Source organism: Sceloporus occidentalis, unplaced genomic scaffold (assembly GCF_023333645.1).
Source record: "Sceloporus occidentalis isolate IW3139 unplaced genomic scaffold, rSceOcc1.0.p SCAF_9, whole genome shotgun sequence".
Taxonomy (NCBI): domain Eukaryota; kingdom Metazoa; phylum Chordata; class Lepidosauria; order Squamata; family Phrynosomatidae; genus Sceloporus; species Sceloporus occidentalis.
In genome coordinates, this window is record NW_028316989.1 from 31,978,532 (window position 1) to 31,996,294 (window position 17,763).

The 17,763-nt window shown below is 40.7% G+C and overlaps 1 protein-coding gene across 4 annotated transcripts in view; it reads left to right on the forward strand.

The window, feature by feature from the left end:
- The window catches only part of NRG4 (neuregulin 4), an 84,257-nt gene extending 67,827 nt beyond the window's left edge, over positions 1-16,430 (forward strand). For all 4 annotated transcript variants that reach the window (XM_089538548.1, XM_089538551.1, XM_089538550.1 and 1 more), the window contains 4 exons: positions 448-541; positions 9,443-9,592; positions 11,092-11,171; positions 11,262-16,430. In XM_089538548.1, the coding sequence (XP_089394674.1) occupies positions 448-541; positions 9,443-9,592; positions 11,092-11,171; positions 11,262-11,275 (338 nt within the window). In that variant the 3' untranslated portion in view covers positions 11,276-16,430. The remainder of the gene's footprint in view (positions 1-447; positions 542-9,442; positions 9,593-11,091; positions 11,172-11,261) is intronic.
- The last annotated feature ends 1,333 nt before the right edge of the window (positions 16,431-17,763 follow it).

Genomic DNA, 17,763 nt, shown 5'->3' on the forward strand with positions numbered 1-17,763 from the left:
TAAAATTATGGATTTTGATATGATCCGTGGATAAGTTGAGAGTAAAACCTAGGGGCATGTAACAAAGGATGTAAAGGATGGATCAAAGGAAATCAATCCCAAAGAAGTTACAAAATTCCAGCAGGTGTAACTTTGTGCGCACCTTAAAGGTTGAGCGGAGGAGAGAGCAGAAGGGGGACAAGTACAGTACTTACATTGATAAGTCAACTCCATTTTTTTGGCACCAAATTTTGACTAAAATTTCTAGACTTATACATGAGTATATATCAGGGAGGAGATACTAGCTTGCCCAACCTATTGTATTACCATTTCACACGTTCTTCAGTGCTGAGGATTATAATATGAAAGGGACTGAGGTGTTCAAACATTTTGCAAGATCTTCTACCTCCAGTTTTTATTCAGACAAGCAGAGCACGCTACAATAAATCTCTCCTTGTATTTCCTTAGATCATGAAGAACTCTGTGGCAGCAGTTATGGATCTTTCTGTCTAAATGGAGGGATTTGTTATATGATACCTACTATTTCCAGTCCTTTTTGCAGGTAAACCTTTGAGCATTACATTTTGCATTTAAGGCATCTGCTTTGTAAAAGCCAGAACAACTGCTCTAGGCCAGCAGCAATGAGCTGCTGTAAAGGAACAAATAGTTTTGTCGACATACATGGTGCATGTTTTTTTATTGGTTAGGTGCATACTGAATTCATTTTAGGTAATATAAGTAGGGCCAGCTCCAGGTCTTTGCAGGTAAGAGACCCATAGTGCTAGTGTAATATACATTTTCGCCATCCTAGCTACAGGTGTAATCTTTTTCTTGGTAGAATTCAAAGGTATAGCCATGTTAGTCTGTAATATCAGTATGTAAAGAGATCTTGTAGCACTTTTGAGACTAACTGTAAGAAAGAAGTTGCAGCATGAGCATCCTTGTATTTTTCAGTCCTAAACTAAATGGAGCATCTGAGGAAGTAGACTGATGTCTATGAAATGCATCTGAGGAAGTAGACTGAAGTCTACGAAAGCTTATGCTGCCAACTTCTTTCTACAGTTAGTCTCAAAGGTGCTACACGATCTCTTTTTCTTGGCATTGTCAGCAACTCCTTTCCTCTTGAAGAGAAGGCGCAATTGTCACTGCTGTTCAGAAACTTATCCATTCTGTTATGCTTTGGAGTCAATGGGACAGTGGTGGTAGATAATGGCTTGGAAATTGTGATCACCACCATCAGCCAGTGAGTGAATGAAAGAGTAGCCCCTTCTCGATAACAACAACAATCAACAGCACCAGGGACGTAGCCAAGGGGGGGGGATCTTGGGGTCCGGACCCCCCCCTTCCATGAGAAAAATGAATGGTGTGTGCTGCTGCACCGCCACACCCAAGCCCCATTATAATGGTGGCACTTAGTCTGGACCCCCCCTTCCTAAAATCCTGGCTATGTCCCTGACAGCACCAACAAAGTGTGGAGGGAGAGTACAGGAGTGGAAGGTAGCAATGACAAGGATGGAGGGAGATTCTGTAAAGTCCTGGCCTTGGTAGATGCTTAATGATGCTGCCTCCTGCTGCCAGGTCTGACTATATGGGTCCTCTCACACTATACAATTATAGCACTGTGATCCCACTAAAACTATCATGGTGACATCCTAAGGAATCCTGGAATTTGCAGAGAGATTCAGAATTCTCAACCAGAGAGCTCTAGTGCCTCCGCAAACTGCAAACCCCAGGATCCCACAGGATGTAGCTATGGCACTTCAGAGTGCTGCAAATGTTAAGTGTGAATGGGCCCTAAGTGGTAGATGTAAGCCAATACTGTAAGCTTCACTGCTGTCTTGGGGGAATGGTTATCAGTGCTGACATTGCAAATGATGCTGCATGCGGTAAGTATATAAGGACAACACAGGGCATGTCATATTAGTAGATGGTGGGTCAGGGAACAACCGTCCCTTCCTCAGTTCATATAGTTCACTGAGGACAGAACAAGCAGCAAAGTATTTATGTAACATAAAAGCATATTTAAGTAAATATTAACAACCTCAGCAATGTCAGGGCTGGACAGAGAGGCATTGAGATAGCCCCCCTTGGCATTTTTTCAAGGAAAGCTTGGGCAGCCATGCCAGGTATGATTATATCTGGTCTTAGCAAAGACATCTGTTTGGCTTATTTATTTCTTAACATTTAGATTCCACTTTATTGTTCAACTCAAAGTGGCTAACAAGGATCAGTGTGTGTGCTTGATGTGGGCAAAGTATGGCTCTCCAGATGTTGTTAAGCTGTAACCTCTGTCTTCTTTAGCTGGCATCGCTAAAGAGGCTATGATGGACGTCTGCATATATTGAATATTCTGAATTGTGCATATATTGCCTGGCATCCTGATAGGGACAATGTGTGCATATGTTTCTGTCGCATGTGCGGGTATTCTTTTTTGGCTGCTGTGAGACCATAAAATTAGGAAGTTTCTGGGAATACATCTCATTTCTGTACATACAGCCAGAGTTTTGCCAGTCATTATAGAACAGTGGTGCGAATCGTGCCTTCTCAAGGATGATGCTGCAAAGGCATAATTGTTCTGCTGACTGCATTATTCCTGGCAGCACAGTGGGATTTAATAGCAACCCCATCCTGCCAAAGGGGCAGAAGTGATGGATAGAATCACTGTGCAAATTAGAGTACCCTGTCGTGGCATGTTTGCATTCAAAGTACGCACCTTTTCAGTCAGACACAGAAGCTAATTATAAACTGGAAAGGTTTGGCTGACGCTCGGCTATCTGATGCTAGCCAGTAATGATAGGAGTAGCAACAATAAAAGAAAGTGAGCCACTGCTCACTGAAATAACAGAAGGACTGGTTAATGCCTAGTTAGTACTGGCACCAACCTTCAAAGGATCCAACTTCAACCTGGTTTTGTTATTCTTAACTATGCTTGAGTTGAATTTGGCTCATGGTGACCCTAAGATCCCTATCCTATAGAATCATAGAATCTCTTTTCCTGCAGTTTGCATCCACTGTTCTGCGTTCTAGTCTCTGGAGCAGCAGAAAACAAGCTTGCTCCCTCCTCAATATGACATCCCTTCAAGTATTTAAACAAGGCTATCATATCACCTCTTAACCTTCTCTTCACAGCTACTGAAATTCCTTCTTCTGCACAATAGAGGGAAAGGACCCCTATGCTTTATTAAACCTTGCAACCCTAGATAGGAAAGGGGACAGTCCTGGTGCCACACTGATCCACTTTATACCTGACTGGGAGAGACCTGTTTTTAAGCTTCTGGAATTTTCCAATGACAGAAAACCTCTACCCCCCCCCCCCCCCCCCCAAAATCTGGTTAAGGCTGTTCTTTCATTGTTGCTGATCCAGCCCAGTATTGTTTTCTGAGTGCTAGGAAAATGTGATATCCCGGCTACAGACTTGTTTTCTCAAGGGCAGATGTCTAGATCTGCAACTGAGCACCTGTTTTCAGACCAAAAACCAAAACAAAATCCTTTAGAAAAGTGTCTAAAACAGGGGCGCACAGCTGTAGTGGGTCCATTGAATTATGATGTCCCAGACAGCCAAAAATGCCCAAGTAGAAAATCAAAAGTGGCCAGAGGTCCACTCCTAGCATTGAAAAATAAGTATTTTAGGATGTGAGACAGTGCAGGAATTGCCTCTCCTGGAATCCTCTAAGAAAGACAATTCTTCCCTATTTGGACTAGGGATGCTAGGGAGCTTGGAGATGCTAAGGGACACAAATGCAGCCTCGGAGATAACCAGAGATTACTATACAAGGTGCGAAAGTCTAAGAGAAAACACAGGGTCCCTGCCAGCAATGCTGGCCTAATTTCTAGTCTGGAGAGGATCTGGGGGTTAGCCGGGAGATGTGACACTGAGATAAAGTGATGTGCTAAATCAGGTCATTTTCAATGCAAGAGAACTTTGTGTAACTTCCTGGACCGTGGGTTTGTGTACACAGTCAAATTACACCGTTCTTCTGAGTGAATAAACACACCCTTTTATACATTACATTAGATGAAGGAAATGGAGAGTTCCTGTTTGCTTTTGGATATTCCACAGTTACTCCACTTTGGGGCAGGAGCGAGGAACAAGAGAGGTCTTGCAGCTGTAAACATGGACTTTCTAAAACTCAAGTACCGAAGCAGCAAATCTCATTTGGAGATGTAAGAGTAGTATCTCAGCCCACGACATATTACTTGGAAACAAGCCCTGGTGAATTTAGCCGGACTGTAGCCAAATTTACCTTGAAGGATACGGCCCTGATCCAAATCAGAAACAGAGGTCAGCACAAAAATAGTACTTTTTAAGACTTATGTCCCATTGATTTCAAAAGTAAACATGCAAAGAACTGTACTGGCATTGAATGCAATGCAAGATATGTCCCAGTTATTGCAATTCAGATCAGTATTGCAATGACCTGGAGGATCCAAGTTTAAGAAACCCTGCTGTATGCCATTTGGAGAGACTATAGCTTTTCTCAGTCTGAAAAGGCCTCCTTTGGCCGAACACTGGAAGCCAAAGTAGAGAACTGGCATTGAACTCAATGGAATATATGTCCCAGTTATTGCAATTCAGACCACTACTGTACCCTCCAGTGTTCAGTAGCCATCAGAGTTCAGCCAAAGGAGGGTTTTGCAACCCGAGAAAAGCCATATACCGCCCTTTTCCATATGGCATAGAGCAGGGGTTCTTAAAACTTTGATCCTCCAGGTATTTTGGAGTTCAACGCCTAGAACTGCTGACTGTTGCTCAAGTTGGTTGGAGCTTCTGGAAGCTGAAGCCCAAAACACCTGGAAGACCAGAGTTTGGGAACCACTGGCATAGAGGATGCAGAGGCAGGAGAGAAAGACAGAATATACTCGTGCTCAAATTTTGAATATTTGGAGAGGCGTAGTCATGTCAGGACTGGATTGGGACCTAGACTGCTAGTTTCAGAGAACAGTTTACTAACCAATATCATACATCAGAAAACAGTAGTCCTGGGAGCATTTTGGACTCACAACTAAAGTAGACCAATGGAATAATATGTTGAATAGTGAATCCTATGAACAAACCTTGCCAAGAAAACCTTAGGGTTGCCATAAACTGGAAATTACTTGAAGGTACATAACAATATCAACAACAACAACATGTGGCTGTGCATACATGCAATATACTTACCCTGCATCCATGGGATTTATGCCTTTTCATAAAGCCGGCTTTTTGGACCATAGGCCTTTCTTGGTTACAAGCAATCTCTAATGTGTCTTTTTTTCTGGTGCGTTAAAAACAACACACTTGTGATTGGGGAAAAAAACATCAGCCATTCTTTGATTGATGGCTTGTAGCAGCAGCTTGAGGCCAGCTTTTTCCTTTGCATTTCCTTGTAAGTAAGGTCACAACTGGACAGTCTTGTCAAGGGAAAACCTTTACCTTTACCTTTAAGGCGCCTACTGCTAAAAGCTGTTGCTTAAAGCTCTTGGTGGACAGTATTAACAATTTAGAATTTAGCAGATAATTTAGCAGATAACCTTCTCCAAGGTACTTCTATAAGGAAACCATTTCCCTTTATTTTCATGCATTAATCTATAGAGGTGTTCCCAGGACCCTTTGGGAAATGAATGCTTGTGATCCATTCAAAATAAATACAGGGATAGTATTTATATAGAGAGTTTGGATGTTTAAAATGTGTATTAAACATGCAAAGCAATAAAAAAATAAGAGATGGGGAAGTTCAAATGGTTAGAATGTAGAACCAATAACAGATTTGTGGGGGCTGTCATTAATAGGATGATGTGAAAACAGAAAAGATAGATAAAGCAAAATAAGTTAGGAAACCAGGGGTAAGTAGAAAAGTATAGAATGCACATGATGATGAACGATGACTTATGATAGAATGAATATTGGTTAATGTGTAATGAGAAATGTCAAAAAATGACTTGATATGTTCTTTTAATGGAAGATTTTAATAAAAATATGTTTTTAAAAATGTCATAGATGGCATAAATATTGTGCAGCATATAATATATATGCCAGATATGTCAGACCTACTATAGAGTTAAACCTGGTGAATGCCACTTAACTACATGGCTCTGTCCTTTGAAAGGTGGGATCGATAGCTGAGCAAGGCACTGCTAGAGAAGCTCATCCATTCAGTAGAGCTTTCTAGTACATCACCAAACTACAGATCCCAGGATGCCACTGAATGTAGCCATGGCAGTCAGAAACTGGTATCGGAGTGTTATCACTATGCATCACAGATGCAGAGCTGGAGATAGGGAAGATAAAGGCAATCAAATTTATTAAGGGACTGGACATGTCTATGAAGGGAGGTTACAGATGCCAAATAAATAAAAACATATAAAAAGGCACCCTTCACACAGCATATGGTTAAACTGTGAAGTTCATCGCCGCAAGATATAATTATGGCTGCTAACTTGGATGACTTTAAAGGGGTTTGGGTACATCTATGGGGTATGGTAGGACATACACACAACTGGACCCTACATCTTCCCTTCCCTAGTCACCTCAAGCCTTAGAGACTGGAGCCATCATTCATGTCCTACAAGACACCTCAAGTATCAGAGGCAGTATGCTTCTGTACAGTAGGCTCACCATATCCACAGATTAAAGTATTCACAGCTTGAGAACACCTTGATTTTGCCATGTTGCATAAGGGACACCATTTTACTATCCATTGTTTTTAATGGGACTTGAACATCCACAGATTTTGGCATTCGCGGGAGGTCCTGGAACTAAACTCCAGCAGATACCATGGACCCACTGCATATCAATTACTAGGGAAGGGAAGATATAGGGTCCAATTGCATGTATGTCCTACCAGTAGCATCCCCTAAGCCTAGGGCAACTGGTTGGCCACTCTATGAACAAAACATTGGACTAGATAGATCTTTGATTTTATCCAGCATGGTCTTTTTGATTGTCCCATGAAAAAAAATATATAACTGAATCATTATAAATAATAATTATAAATAACAATAAATTATAACAGAATTATAAAAGGCTGCATCAGATCCTAGCAGAATCTGGAACCAGAAGACAACCTCTCTTTCTGGAGGATTACTGTCGATTTTGCAGATATGTTCATATGTGAAGTCGAAGGCTTTCATGGCTGGCGTCCATAGATTGCTGTAGGTTTTTCGGGCTCTGTGGCCATGTGCTAGAAGAGTTTATTCCTGATGTTTCGCCAGCATCTCTGGATGGCATCTTCAGTGAAAGATCTCCCTGAAGATGCAAGCCACAGATGCTGGCAAAACGTCTTCTAGAACATGGCCACAGAGCCTGAAAAACCTACAAAAAATCTAGATATGTTCATAATTTGTACGGAATGCAGAATTAGGAGCTACTAAAACCCTGCATCTGTAATCAAAACTGGTCTGAACAGCGTTTAGAATAAAGATGCTATTTTTGCCACCAAAGGGTTTAGGTATTTACACACAAGGCACGTTGACTAAGAAAACCCCCTGATTTCTCTGATTAGAACAGAGTTCTAAACATAATGCTATATGTTCTGATTAATAGTGCTAATCAGAAAGAAAGCAGAGGGGGGTAGTAGATGTGTGCAGTGCCTATTAAACAGCGAGTTGCAATGCGAGTGGAAATAAGATAAGGAAGACCGCTTCTGGCTGCAGTATAGAACAGTCTACACAGACATCTTAGGGTTCCAAGGTATTTCTGTGCCCTTATTTGCTTGGAACATTAGGGCACTTTAATTAAAACATCAGAATATATATTATGATGGGAGAGATCATTGCAAGGAACGTGAACGATTTCTGAAAACCTATCCCCTTTCCCATCTCAGGTTTGGCAAGCATACCTTAACAGATATTTAACTTAGGCCCCATACAGACAGGCCAAAATAAAGCTGTTTTGGGTCACTTTGGAGGTATGCTGTTTAAATGATGCATGCGTCCTGAGTCCGGAAGCCATGCTAAAGCCATGCTCTAATCCTAAGGACTGGACCACAGCTTTGGCACAGCTTCTGGCCTCTTAGGACGCATGCATCATTTAAACAGCATACCTCCAAAGTGAAACATCTTTATTTTGGCCTGTCTGTATGGGGCCTTAGTTATTTTCTGGGCAGTTTCTCTTCCATCTCTTATGTTGCTGGATGCACAACCCCCATTCCTTTTCTCTGATCCTCTCTTCCTTTTTAGTTTCTTCAGTCTTTTAGAAGTTTAAATTTTGCCTTTCCAGGGGTTTTGCTCTCTGTTGCTACAGCTTGAGGGCAAGAGGAGGAAAAATGTTATAAAATGGACCACAAGATTGTTGTTGGATGCCTTCAAGTCATTTTCGACTTATGACAACCCTAAGGCCAAGCTATCATAGTATTTTCTTGGCAAGATTTGTTCGGAGGTTTGCCATTGCCATCTCCTGAGGCTGAGAGTATGTGACTTGACACTAGGTTTCATGGCTGAGCAGGGAATCAAACCCTGATCTCCAAAGTCATAGTCCAACACTATGCTACGCTGGCTGCCTGAAATCCCCTAAGGGCAACCATGAATGGTGAAGACTCCCTGGCCTTTTTTTTGCATCTGGTCGCCCTTCGAATCAATAGTCATGAAAGGATATAGATTTCCCATGTCTGTACTCAAAGAATATCGTCAGCTACCAACGTATGTAATTTCAAAACTCTGCAGTTCTTCACCAGTCTCAGAAAATCATCATCATCCATGGCTTGTTATGAAGCTACTGTACAGGCATTTTAGATGGCGATTTAAGTGTCTTAGATGTCTGAAGTCATTGCTTGACTCTTCTTCTCAAATTAAACATTTCTTTAGCACGTTTTTGGAGCAGTATTTTTCTTCTGAAGAAGGAAACGTAAGGAAACAATGCACGCAGGTGGTAAAGAGTGGGTGTTAAGAACAGCAACTTCTGTCCTCTGAGCTGAATTAGTTTAATTCCTGCTTAGTAGAGACTGCAGGAGGATTTCCCCCGACACCATCTGCTGCCCATTCATATTCGCTTGGCACTTGGAAGGAGTACATATCGATAAGGCCTTCCAGAATTTGCATGCTTTAGGTTTCAAGGCACAGACGCGTTTGGCAGTGAAACAAAACCCATGGAACCATTTTTGTGCAAATAAGGTGAGCCAGCATAGTGTAGCGGTTTGGGCATTGGACTACGGCAAACATTTAAATCCCCATTTGGTCATGGAAACCCCTTGGGTCATACTTTCTCAGCCTCTGAGGAAGGCAAAGCCAACCAAGAACAAATCTTACCAAGAAAATCCTATGATAGGCTCACGTTAAGGTCACCATGAATCAGAAACGACTTGAAAGCACACAACATCATATATGGGGGATTTTGCAATACACCTGTGGACAGATCTATGCCCCAGTCTAACATTCAACATAGGAGAGGCAATAGGAAAGTGAGACGAAGGCAGATCTGATGCGAGGAAGAGTATATACTTATTTTGGTTATGAAAATAATCTGCTTTTGCAAACTTTTCCATCACAGGTGTGTTGAAAACTATACAGGAGCTCGGTGTGGGGAAATTTTGCTTCCCAGCATCAAGAGTCACGCAAGAGGTGAACTGTTTGCAGCTGTTTTGGCTTCGGTGGTCGTTCTGAGTGTCTTGGTAGCGGGAGCCTTCTTCTTTCTTTGCAGGTAAAAGACCAGTGCCTAGCCATTCACACACTGAAGTGTCTTTCTAACTCCTATTCTAATTGCTGGAATTTACACTTTTCTATAAAGTCATAAAGTATAGGTAATGTATGCACATTTCGTCCGTTTTAACAAAAGGGTATCAACAATATGCTTTTAGTTGTTCTAATGGTTTTGTGTCCCATTTTCATATCTTTCAACAGACTCGGAGTGCACCAAAGGTACAACTTAACCTTCCTACTGCCACACTTAAAATATTACTACAACAACATTCTGCACTTTCATCAACATCCATTTATATAATTCTGGAACCATCTAATATTAAAGTTCAAGGCAGTATATGCATAAAAGCAGCCTCAACTGTTGTGCCAAGTTGTAAAATACAGTTGTAAAACTCAAGCAGCTCTTACCCTTGACAGAAGTTTTCTGAAACGCTTCCAAGACAGTTTCAGAATATCCTATTCCGTTGCCTGGAGAAAGGTTACTGCATAAAATTGATAGCTACTAAAAAGACTGTTAGGAGTAGCATTTTGATTCATCGATTCCTACTCATATCCAGGAGCCAGATACAGACTTGCTAGTCTGCTGTTTGATGGAACTGCATTCTTGGTCTCCTGTATCAACTAAAATCGTTTCATCGCTCCCATTTTTTTGTTTAGAGAAAATGATCAAAGATGCTTTTTAAAGGGTTGAGTCTTATGATCACACTGTGATGGCTGCATTCTTTTTTTAAAACCCAGCTTGCATTGTGCAGATGGCAACAATGATAAATGCAGTGATTTGGACTCCTGATTTGGTAATTCAGATGACCTTCTATACAAGGTGCACAGTGTATAATTGTCTGCAAAAGACAGTTAGCAAGCCTCAGTAAACCAACACGTACCTCTGTTGCAGATGAATGAGTGATTTAAGTCATTTTCGTTAATGAAAAGTCACCAGTTTCATTGGGCTGTGGGTCATTTGAAGCATCAAGGTCTACCTGATGGGATTGTACCATGGACCCTCCACGTTTGCTGGGGTTGGGGGCACAGGATCCCCGTGAAAATGGAAAAATTGCAAATAAAAAAACTTTAATAAAAAATGAAAACCGGACAACACTTTTCTGGGAATGTCCAGCACAACTCTATGGTCAACATCTGTCAGAGGCTGGACATGGAATTGTGCTGAAGGGCCTACAAATGCCTAGAATAGTATCTCTCTTGGGGTCTGTAGGTCCTCCAGCACAACTCTATGGTCAACATCTACCAGAGGTTGAGCATGGGCACTGGAGGACCTACAATTGCCTAAAGTAGTGTTCTCTCTAGGGATCTGTAGGTCCTCCAGCACAACCTATGGCAGATGTTGACCAGAGAGTTGCACTAGAGGACCTAGAAAGAATATATTAATCAAATCCACGAACAATCAAATCCGCAAAAGTCAAAGCCACAAGTGATTTCACTTCTCTCAAATCCTCATTGTTACGTATCCTTCTTCTTTTTCATTTCATTATCCTTTCCTGCCAGGAAGGGCCAGGTTTCACGGACCAGTTCAATAGAGCGTGGGGACAACCTAATTGAAGGAGACAACAGCAGTCGTCCCAACAGTGAGTACTTTTTGGAAACGTACTGATGGGAAGGTTTTAAAGGATCCGGATAAAAAAAGACCATTGATAAAAATGTTCACTTCTTTACAGAGATCACGGAATAAAGGAATTCAAGCTGGAGACGGTGAAATAAAAGCGCCAATTGTGAATCAGCAACAGCCAAAGCAGCCATAGAAAAGCTGGAACCATGTCGTGGAATATGGTACGAAGACAGAACAGAGAAAATATCCATGACAAATAGGTTTTGGGCTGATGAATGGGAAAGCATCTATCCAACCAAATAGTTATATTTAAGGGGATTCTGACTGCTTCAAAGAGTGAAGAGAAATTGTGCACAAATGGCTTATTAGTGAATTTTCTCAGAGCCTTTCCTAAGTTGTTTTTCATGCTATTTCCCATTTAGTTATTTCCGGTGGAAGTTGCTGCTTTTTGAATGCACTTGCAGTTGATATAACAGGATTCTTGAAAAGACCCAATGGCACCACAGAGAAGGAATGCCTGTTCAATAATCTGAATCTGTGCCTGGTTCCTTTATTTGTTAAACACAACATGAAAATCAGTGAGCCGTAAATTATGAAAGGAACATATTTAGGCAGAGTCATTACACTGTCTTTGATATGCATCCCTAATATCTGGCAAAGACCCTTTCTTGGTTCAGTTCTCTCTCTCTCCTGACAACACTTGTAAAGAAACTCGAAGCGTGGAACATTTAAGAAAGTGAAGAGCAGGGGCAACCCAAGTCCCCTTGGCTCACATTTAATACAAAATGTTTGCCATCTGCTTCCACTGCATTTAGACAAACGGGGGACTTTTCATTGCATCTGCACCCAGGTTTGCCATGCACAGATCTGATTCTTCCATTCAAGTCCTGATACGATTTTTTTCCTCCCAATATAAGCGGTTTTGGAAACACTGTTATAAAGCTCGATGGAGAGAGTTGAATCTTTGTGTAAAACAAAAAAAGGATAGGAAGATTTCGGAACCTGTAGCCACTGATACAAAAGCATGCAATTTTACTCCCGATGTTCATATTCCAGCCAAGATATTGTCTTTACATTTTGGGGGTGTTTATGGCTATACTCAGAGCAACTCAACATATGAATGCCCACTTTCTAATTTAGATTCAAACCCAGCCCTGCCAGTAGTTTCAGACCTAGAATGCAGACAATTCATTGACACTCTTACTTTAAGGAAAGCTCCTGAAGAGGACCTCAACAACATTTGTGTTGTTGAGCATCCAATCAAACTTTTGCATATAATCTCCAAGCTGTATATCTGTCATCTTTTAAATAAACTGGAAAACTGGCCAGAGTCAACAAGACCTTCTCCTTCAAAGCACAGGGGTTTCCATAGGGGCCACAGTACTATAGATCACTCTATTACACCGAAGTCACTGATTCTGAATTATATCATTTGTTACAGAAAACATCTTTATGTTGCATTTAATGACTATACACCAGCTTTTGGTTGGGAGATGCTTGAGAGGACAGACACTGGAAGAAGGCTTCTCAGGTTACTTGTTGAATTACACTCAAATTTTAAAGTTACACTGAATGTTGGGTGGCAAAGGTCTCTGATCGACCCTGTTTTCCTAAAGAAAGATGTTCAAGAGGATTGTCTGCTGGCTCCTTGTTTATTTAATATCTATGTTAATAGAATTATTCAGGCCAAGGACTCACAGAAATTTTTCTCTTCTTTGCTTAAGGAGTTTAAAGTCCCAATTTGGCTGTATGCTGACAACATGGCTCTTGTTTCTTACTCTGAGATCAGGCTTAGAAGAACGATGGCTAGATTGGCTGACTACAATGAAAAGCAGCTGAGGATTAATTATAATAAAACAAAAATTGGTGTCTTCAGCTGTAGTGGAACCAAACACGGGTGGAGGATCCATGTCCTGCAAACAGAGCAATGCCCTCTTTTAAAATGTATAGCTGCTGCATTTCAGGAGTTTTTGCCCTGGAAGACATACATCAGTCCATTTCTAATTCCCGTTTGTTGGACGCTGAGGGTTAACTTACTTTTTTTATTTTCTAAAGGTGGTCAATTCATAGCTCCTGCACTTAAAATACTCCGTGGTAAAGTAGTTATACAGCTCTTATGTGACACTGAAATGAAGAGGTTGAAAGAGAAGATGCTCACACAGCTGGAAATAATCCAGTATAGTTGTTTAAAGAAAATTCTTGATCTCCTACAAAGCACACTTGCCAGACTCTTAAGAACAGAGGCAGGGCTGCCCTTACTTACTGTAAACATTCATCTTATATTATTAAAATATTTTAAGAAGTCTTCAGACAAATTGGAAAGAGAATTGTATCTGCTTACCTGGTTAGACATCTCGCTAAACTATGGTTTTGGGATTAGCATCGGTATCTGGATCACTGTTATTAGCGTTGTTACTATTACTAGATATTTGGGGTTTTATAGTTATGTTTGTTTTATATATTTGTACTCATTTCCCTATTAGATGTACCAATGCTTTTGTTTTGTTTTTCTGTTTTATGATCTGTGGTTACAACAATAAATGTACTTACTTGCCATGCACTTCAGTAGATTTTAATCATGTTCACACTTTGGGTTCTCTGGTTGATATAAAAAAGAGAGAATGGGAATGGTTGAGCAATATATCTGTCATAGTGACATGCAGATAGATGTGTTTGCAAAGGGATGCGGCAAACAGCAATAAATATTTTGGATCAGACATGAAGATATAAGTGAGCTAGAAAATGGGAATGGAAAAATCTGATCTTCAAGAAGGATGTACTAGGTTTTCTGAACATAGAGCTGTCAGGGAAGCGAGAGGAGTCAACAGATGTAACTGAAAAGAAGCTTAAACTTTTGTATCAGTAGACAGCATAAGGAATAACCTGTGTGTTAATGGATTGCTCTTCTCTGCCATCCAGAGAATGACAAATTCTTCGCCACAATAATTTGGAGGGTGATGCTTATAAGTCAGTATTACAGGACAATATCATCCATATCTCTGATTGAATCAACTGGAGGGAGGAGAATACAAAAGAGAAGTTAGCTTTGCTTAGATGTAATTTCAGTTATTTTTTGTGATTGGCAACTGAGAATTGTAGGGGGGAAAACATACCAGCATTTGCATCAGAGCTTCTCAATGTGGAGGACCGGCATTTATTGTTTTCCATTGTGCAGGAACCAGGGACTAAACTGGGTATAGTTATTTCATTTCTGGGCTGCCAGGGACTGACAGCTAATGGCTCCTGGCTTGCACTAGTCCAGGGACCACCATTTTGAGTCATACTGACTTATAAGACGCCCCGTCACATCATTTTGGAAAAGGACAGCCCTGCATTTTCCTTCCATAGTAAACAAAAATATGATGTGTGAAGAGTAAAGGTTACCAAAGATCATGATGTAAGCTTGGGACATCAGTGGCTATCTGTGTAAGGGAGGTGAGGGACAATGTCTCCAGGTACATTGCTGCTCTTGAAGTGATGCCATGCTACTTCCAGTTTCAAGATTCAAGAATAGCTGCGTTTCATGAGTTTCTCCCCAGATTTAGGTGCCTGTGGATGGGTTTTGAGGAATCAGCTGGAAAAATGCTAAAATAGGGATGGGTGGGTAGGTGGGTCTGGGTGCTCTAGTAGTCTATGGGGTCTTGGGAGGACATATTTCCCCTAACCTTGTCTTAGGTGGAGGTAAAAATTAAGTCTGGTGTACAAAAGCAAAATGCAGAAAGCACATGTACCAGATGACTTGGAAAATTTAATTCTGCACATTTTCAACAGTAACTTTTTGTGCTGTTATGTACTTTACATTTGTTTGGATGTATCTGTTTATGTGAATATTTATGTTGTGTTATTTAAGTGTGTTAGTCATCTTGAACATACAAATGGTGAAAAGGCAAGAAGCTCTCTCTTGCGCACACGCACATCAATTTAAAAAACCCATCTTCTAATTAAAGAAATTTCTTAGAGAATTTTCCAGGAATCCATAACACTATTTCCAGATACTGTGAAAGAAGACAATATTGCTAATATTTTACAGGACAAAATATATAAGCATAGCTGTGCGTTGATCTTGCAGTTGTCAAACACAGAATGTCAGGGGTATGTGAAGCTGCCAAGAGATGGATTAGAATTGGCTTTATCTTCAGTAGGTAAAACAGTCCAAGTACGGTTGAATCACATCAGGACACCATTTGATAATACTGAGAAAGTACTGTGTTCCATCAATTCATTTTTAGCAAAGGCACAACCAACAATATAGAGGTCTATTTGAAAAGGCATGGAAAATAAAAAAGGCCCTTGATTGTGCTGAATGGATCTTCATGGGGGAGAGAAGGTGTAGTAAACAAAATAATAAAAGAGACTTTTTCACATGCTAAAACTTGCAGAATCTTCTTAATATAACATAGGGGCATGTTACATTACTCCCTTATTTTGTGTGAACTAGTTGGAAGGCTTTAGGCAATGACTTTTACTGGTCAAAACCAAGGCCAGTCAACATGAATATTTTATTTGTGAATGAAGTTTACTATCTGTTCTTTGAAGACCTAGTTAGGGGCAAAACACAAAGGCAGGGATCCCCATCGTATCCTGACCACAGATATGGCCCGTTCCTGGCCCCAGAACTCACCTGGACTTGTGTAGCTACAGGCAGGTATTTAGTTGACTTTCTGCCACTGTGTCACCATTGCCACTGCTACCTTATCCACTGACCCACCACAGCCCATAAGGGCAGAAATGGGGCACTTGGCTTCACCCAGATGGCCAGGGGCCCTTTTCTGACATCACAGGTTGAGATGGGGACCTTCACAGAGAACAGTGGCAGCAGGTAAGGAGGTCTGAGGCCATCCAGTCTACTGTCTGTCACAGGGATTTTCTGGAAAACTTTGCTGCAAACAGGTGGGGGGTTTTTTTAGACCAGGATAAGGGCTGGCTGAGCCGGTGTGACCAGTGTCAGGCTAGACCTGCTGGAATGGCTCCAATCTGCCTGACCCCAGCCCTGGGCTGTTGGCCTGTGTCACCTAAATAAGACAAACCAGGCCGGGAAAAACATGGGCCTTGAGAGCCTCTACATGTCTCTCAAACAAGCATTCAGAATTTAAAACCAGTTTGAAATGTTACTTGCTGAAAAGCTCAGATTAGAAATACAATGGTTTCAAGTCGGCCAAACAAAAACCAGAAGTTATCTGCTTCTCTTCCTATTGCATGAAGCTAACATGCAATTTTCTTTTTTAAACACCAATTTGGAGAAAGTGATGTATTATAACTCCAACTGAATAGGGGAAGGAAGGAATCCAACCCTGCTAGATCAAAGTTGCTTCTTTACTGATTATATTTTGTATTTGTATTGTATTATTTTACTGATGTAATCCCACCTCGATCCATGGGAGAGGTGGGAAATATAAATAAAAACTATTATTATTATTATTATTATTATTATTATTATTATTATTATTAAAGATAGTTGTCTTCTATTGTTCCACCTGTAGGACTAATTACTGTTTTGTTCCAAAAAAAGAACTGGCTAGTTGAAAAGGTTACTACTGGTTGATAAAAGTGCTTTTCACTCCTGTTATATTTTTGTCAAACTTCATAATCCACATTAGTTTCAATACACCATTTTCACTGGGTAGATTGGCTTGGGATTCCTTCCTAACACTTTGAAAATGTAAGAATTGCCTATTGCTCATCTAACAAGACAATGCAGATAGCCTTCTCAGAGTAGGGTTCCTGCTGCAGTAGAATTTCATCTTGCCCAGCCTTCAAATAGTATTGCATTACTGTAAAAATGACAGTTGATTTTTCTACTGTCATAATAAGAAGCATGTGGAATGCAACTGTACATTATGGCAATACCAATGTAAGAACTGCCTATTGCTCTTCCCAAGTTACCCCTTTAATTTTAGATATAAGTGTTATATTAAAAATGCTTACATGTGTTTTCATTCATTCCACTACTAAAGGGTGACAGAGGCCTGTTACAGACTGCCAAAATAAAGCTGCTTCAGGTCTCTTTGGAGGTATGCTATTTAAATGATGCATGGGTCCTAAGAGTCCGGAGGTCGCGCCAAAGCCACACTCCATTCCTAAGCACTGGAGTGCAGCTTTGGTGCAGCTTCTGGATTCTTAGGATGCATGCATCATTTAAATAGCATACCTCCAAAGAGTCCTGAAGCAGCTTTATTTTGGCAGTCTGTAACAGGCCAGAGGCAGCCTTTCAAGAGGGTCTGGAAAACTGGAATTGTATAGAATGTGGCTGCCATTGTTGATATATCAGGGACACCTGAAGGAGACACCAATTCACAAGTACAGATTGTTTGTGCATTTCTGGACCAATTCAAAATCTCTCAGCCCATTGAAACTTGCTGCTATTCTATTTTTAACTGACCACTGTGTTTTTAAATAACATTTACTGCTCATAACTGTTATGATCTTGATTGTGAACTGTTTTACACACACACACACACACACAAGTTGTGCCCTCCTGTTTAATAATTACACCCATTTATATATTTTTCATTTACATCTTCCTCATTTTTTCTTAAATAAAGAAGGGTGCATTCTCTTCCTAGTGAGATTATGGGAGTTTTTCTAAGTAGCAGAAGATGATAAAAGAAAAC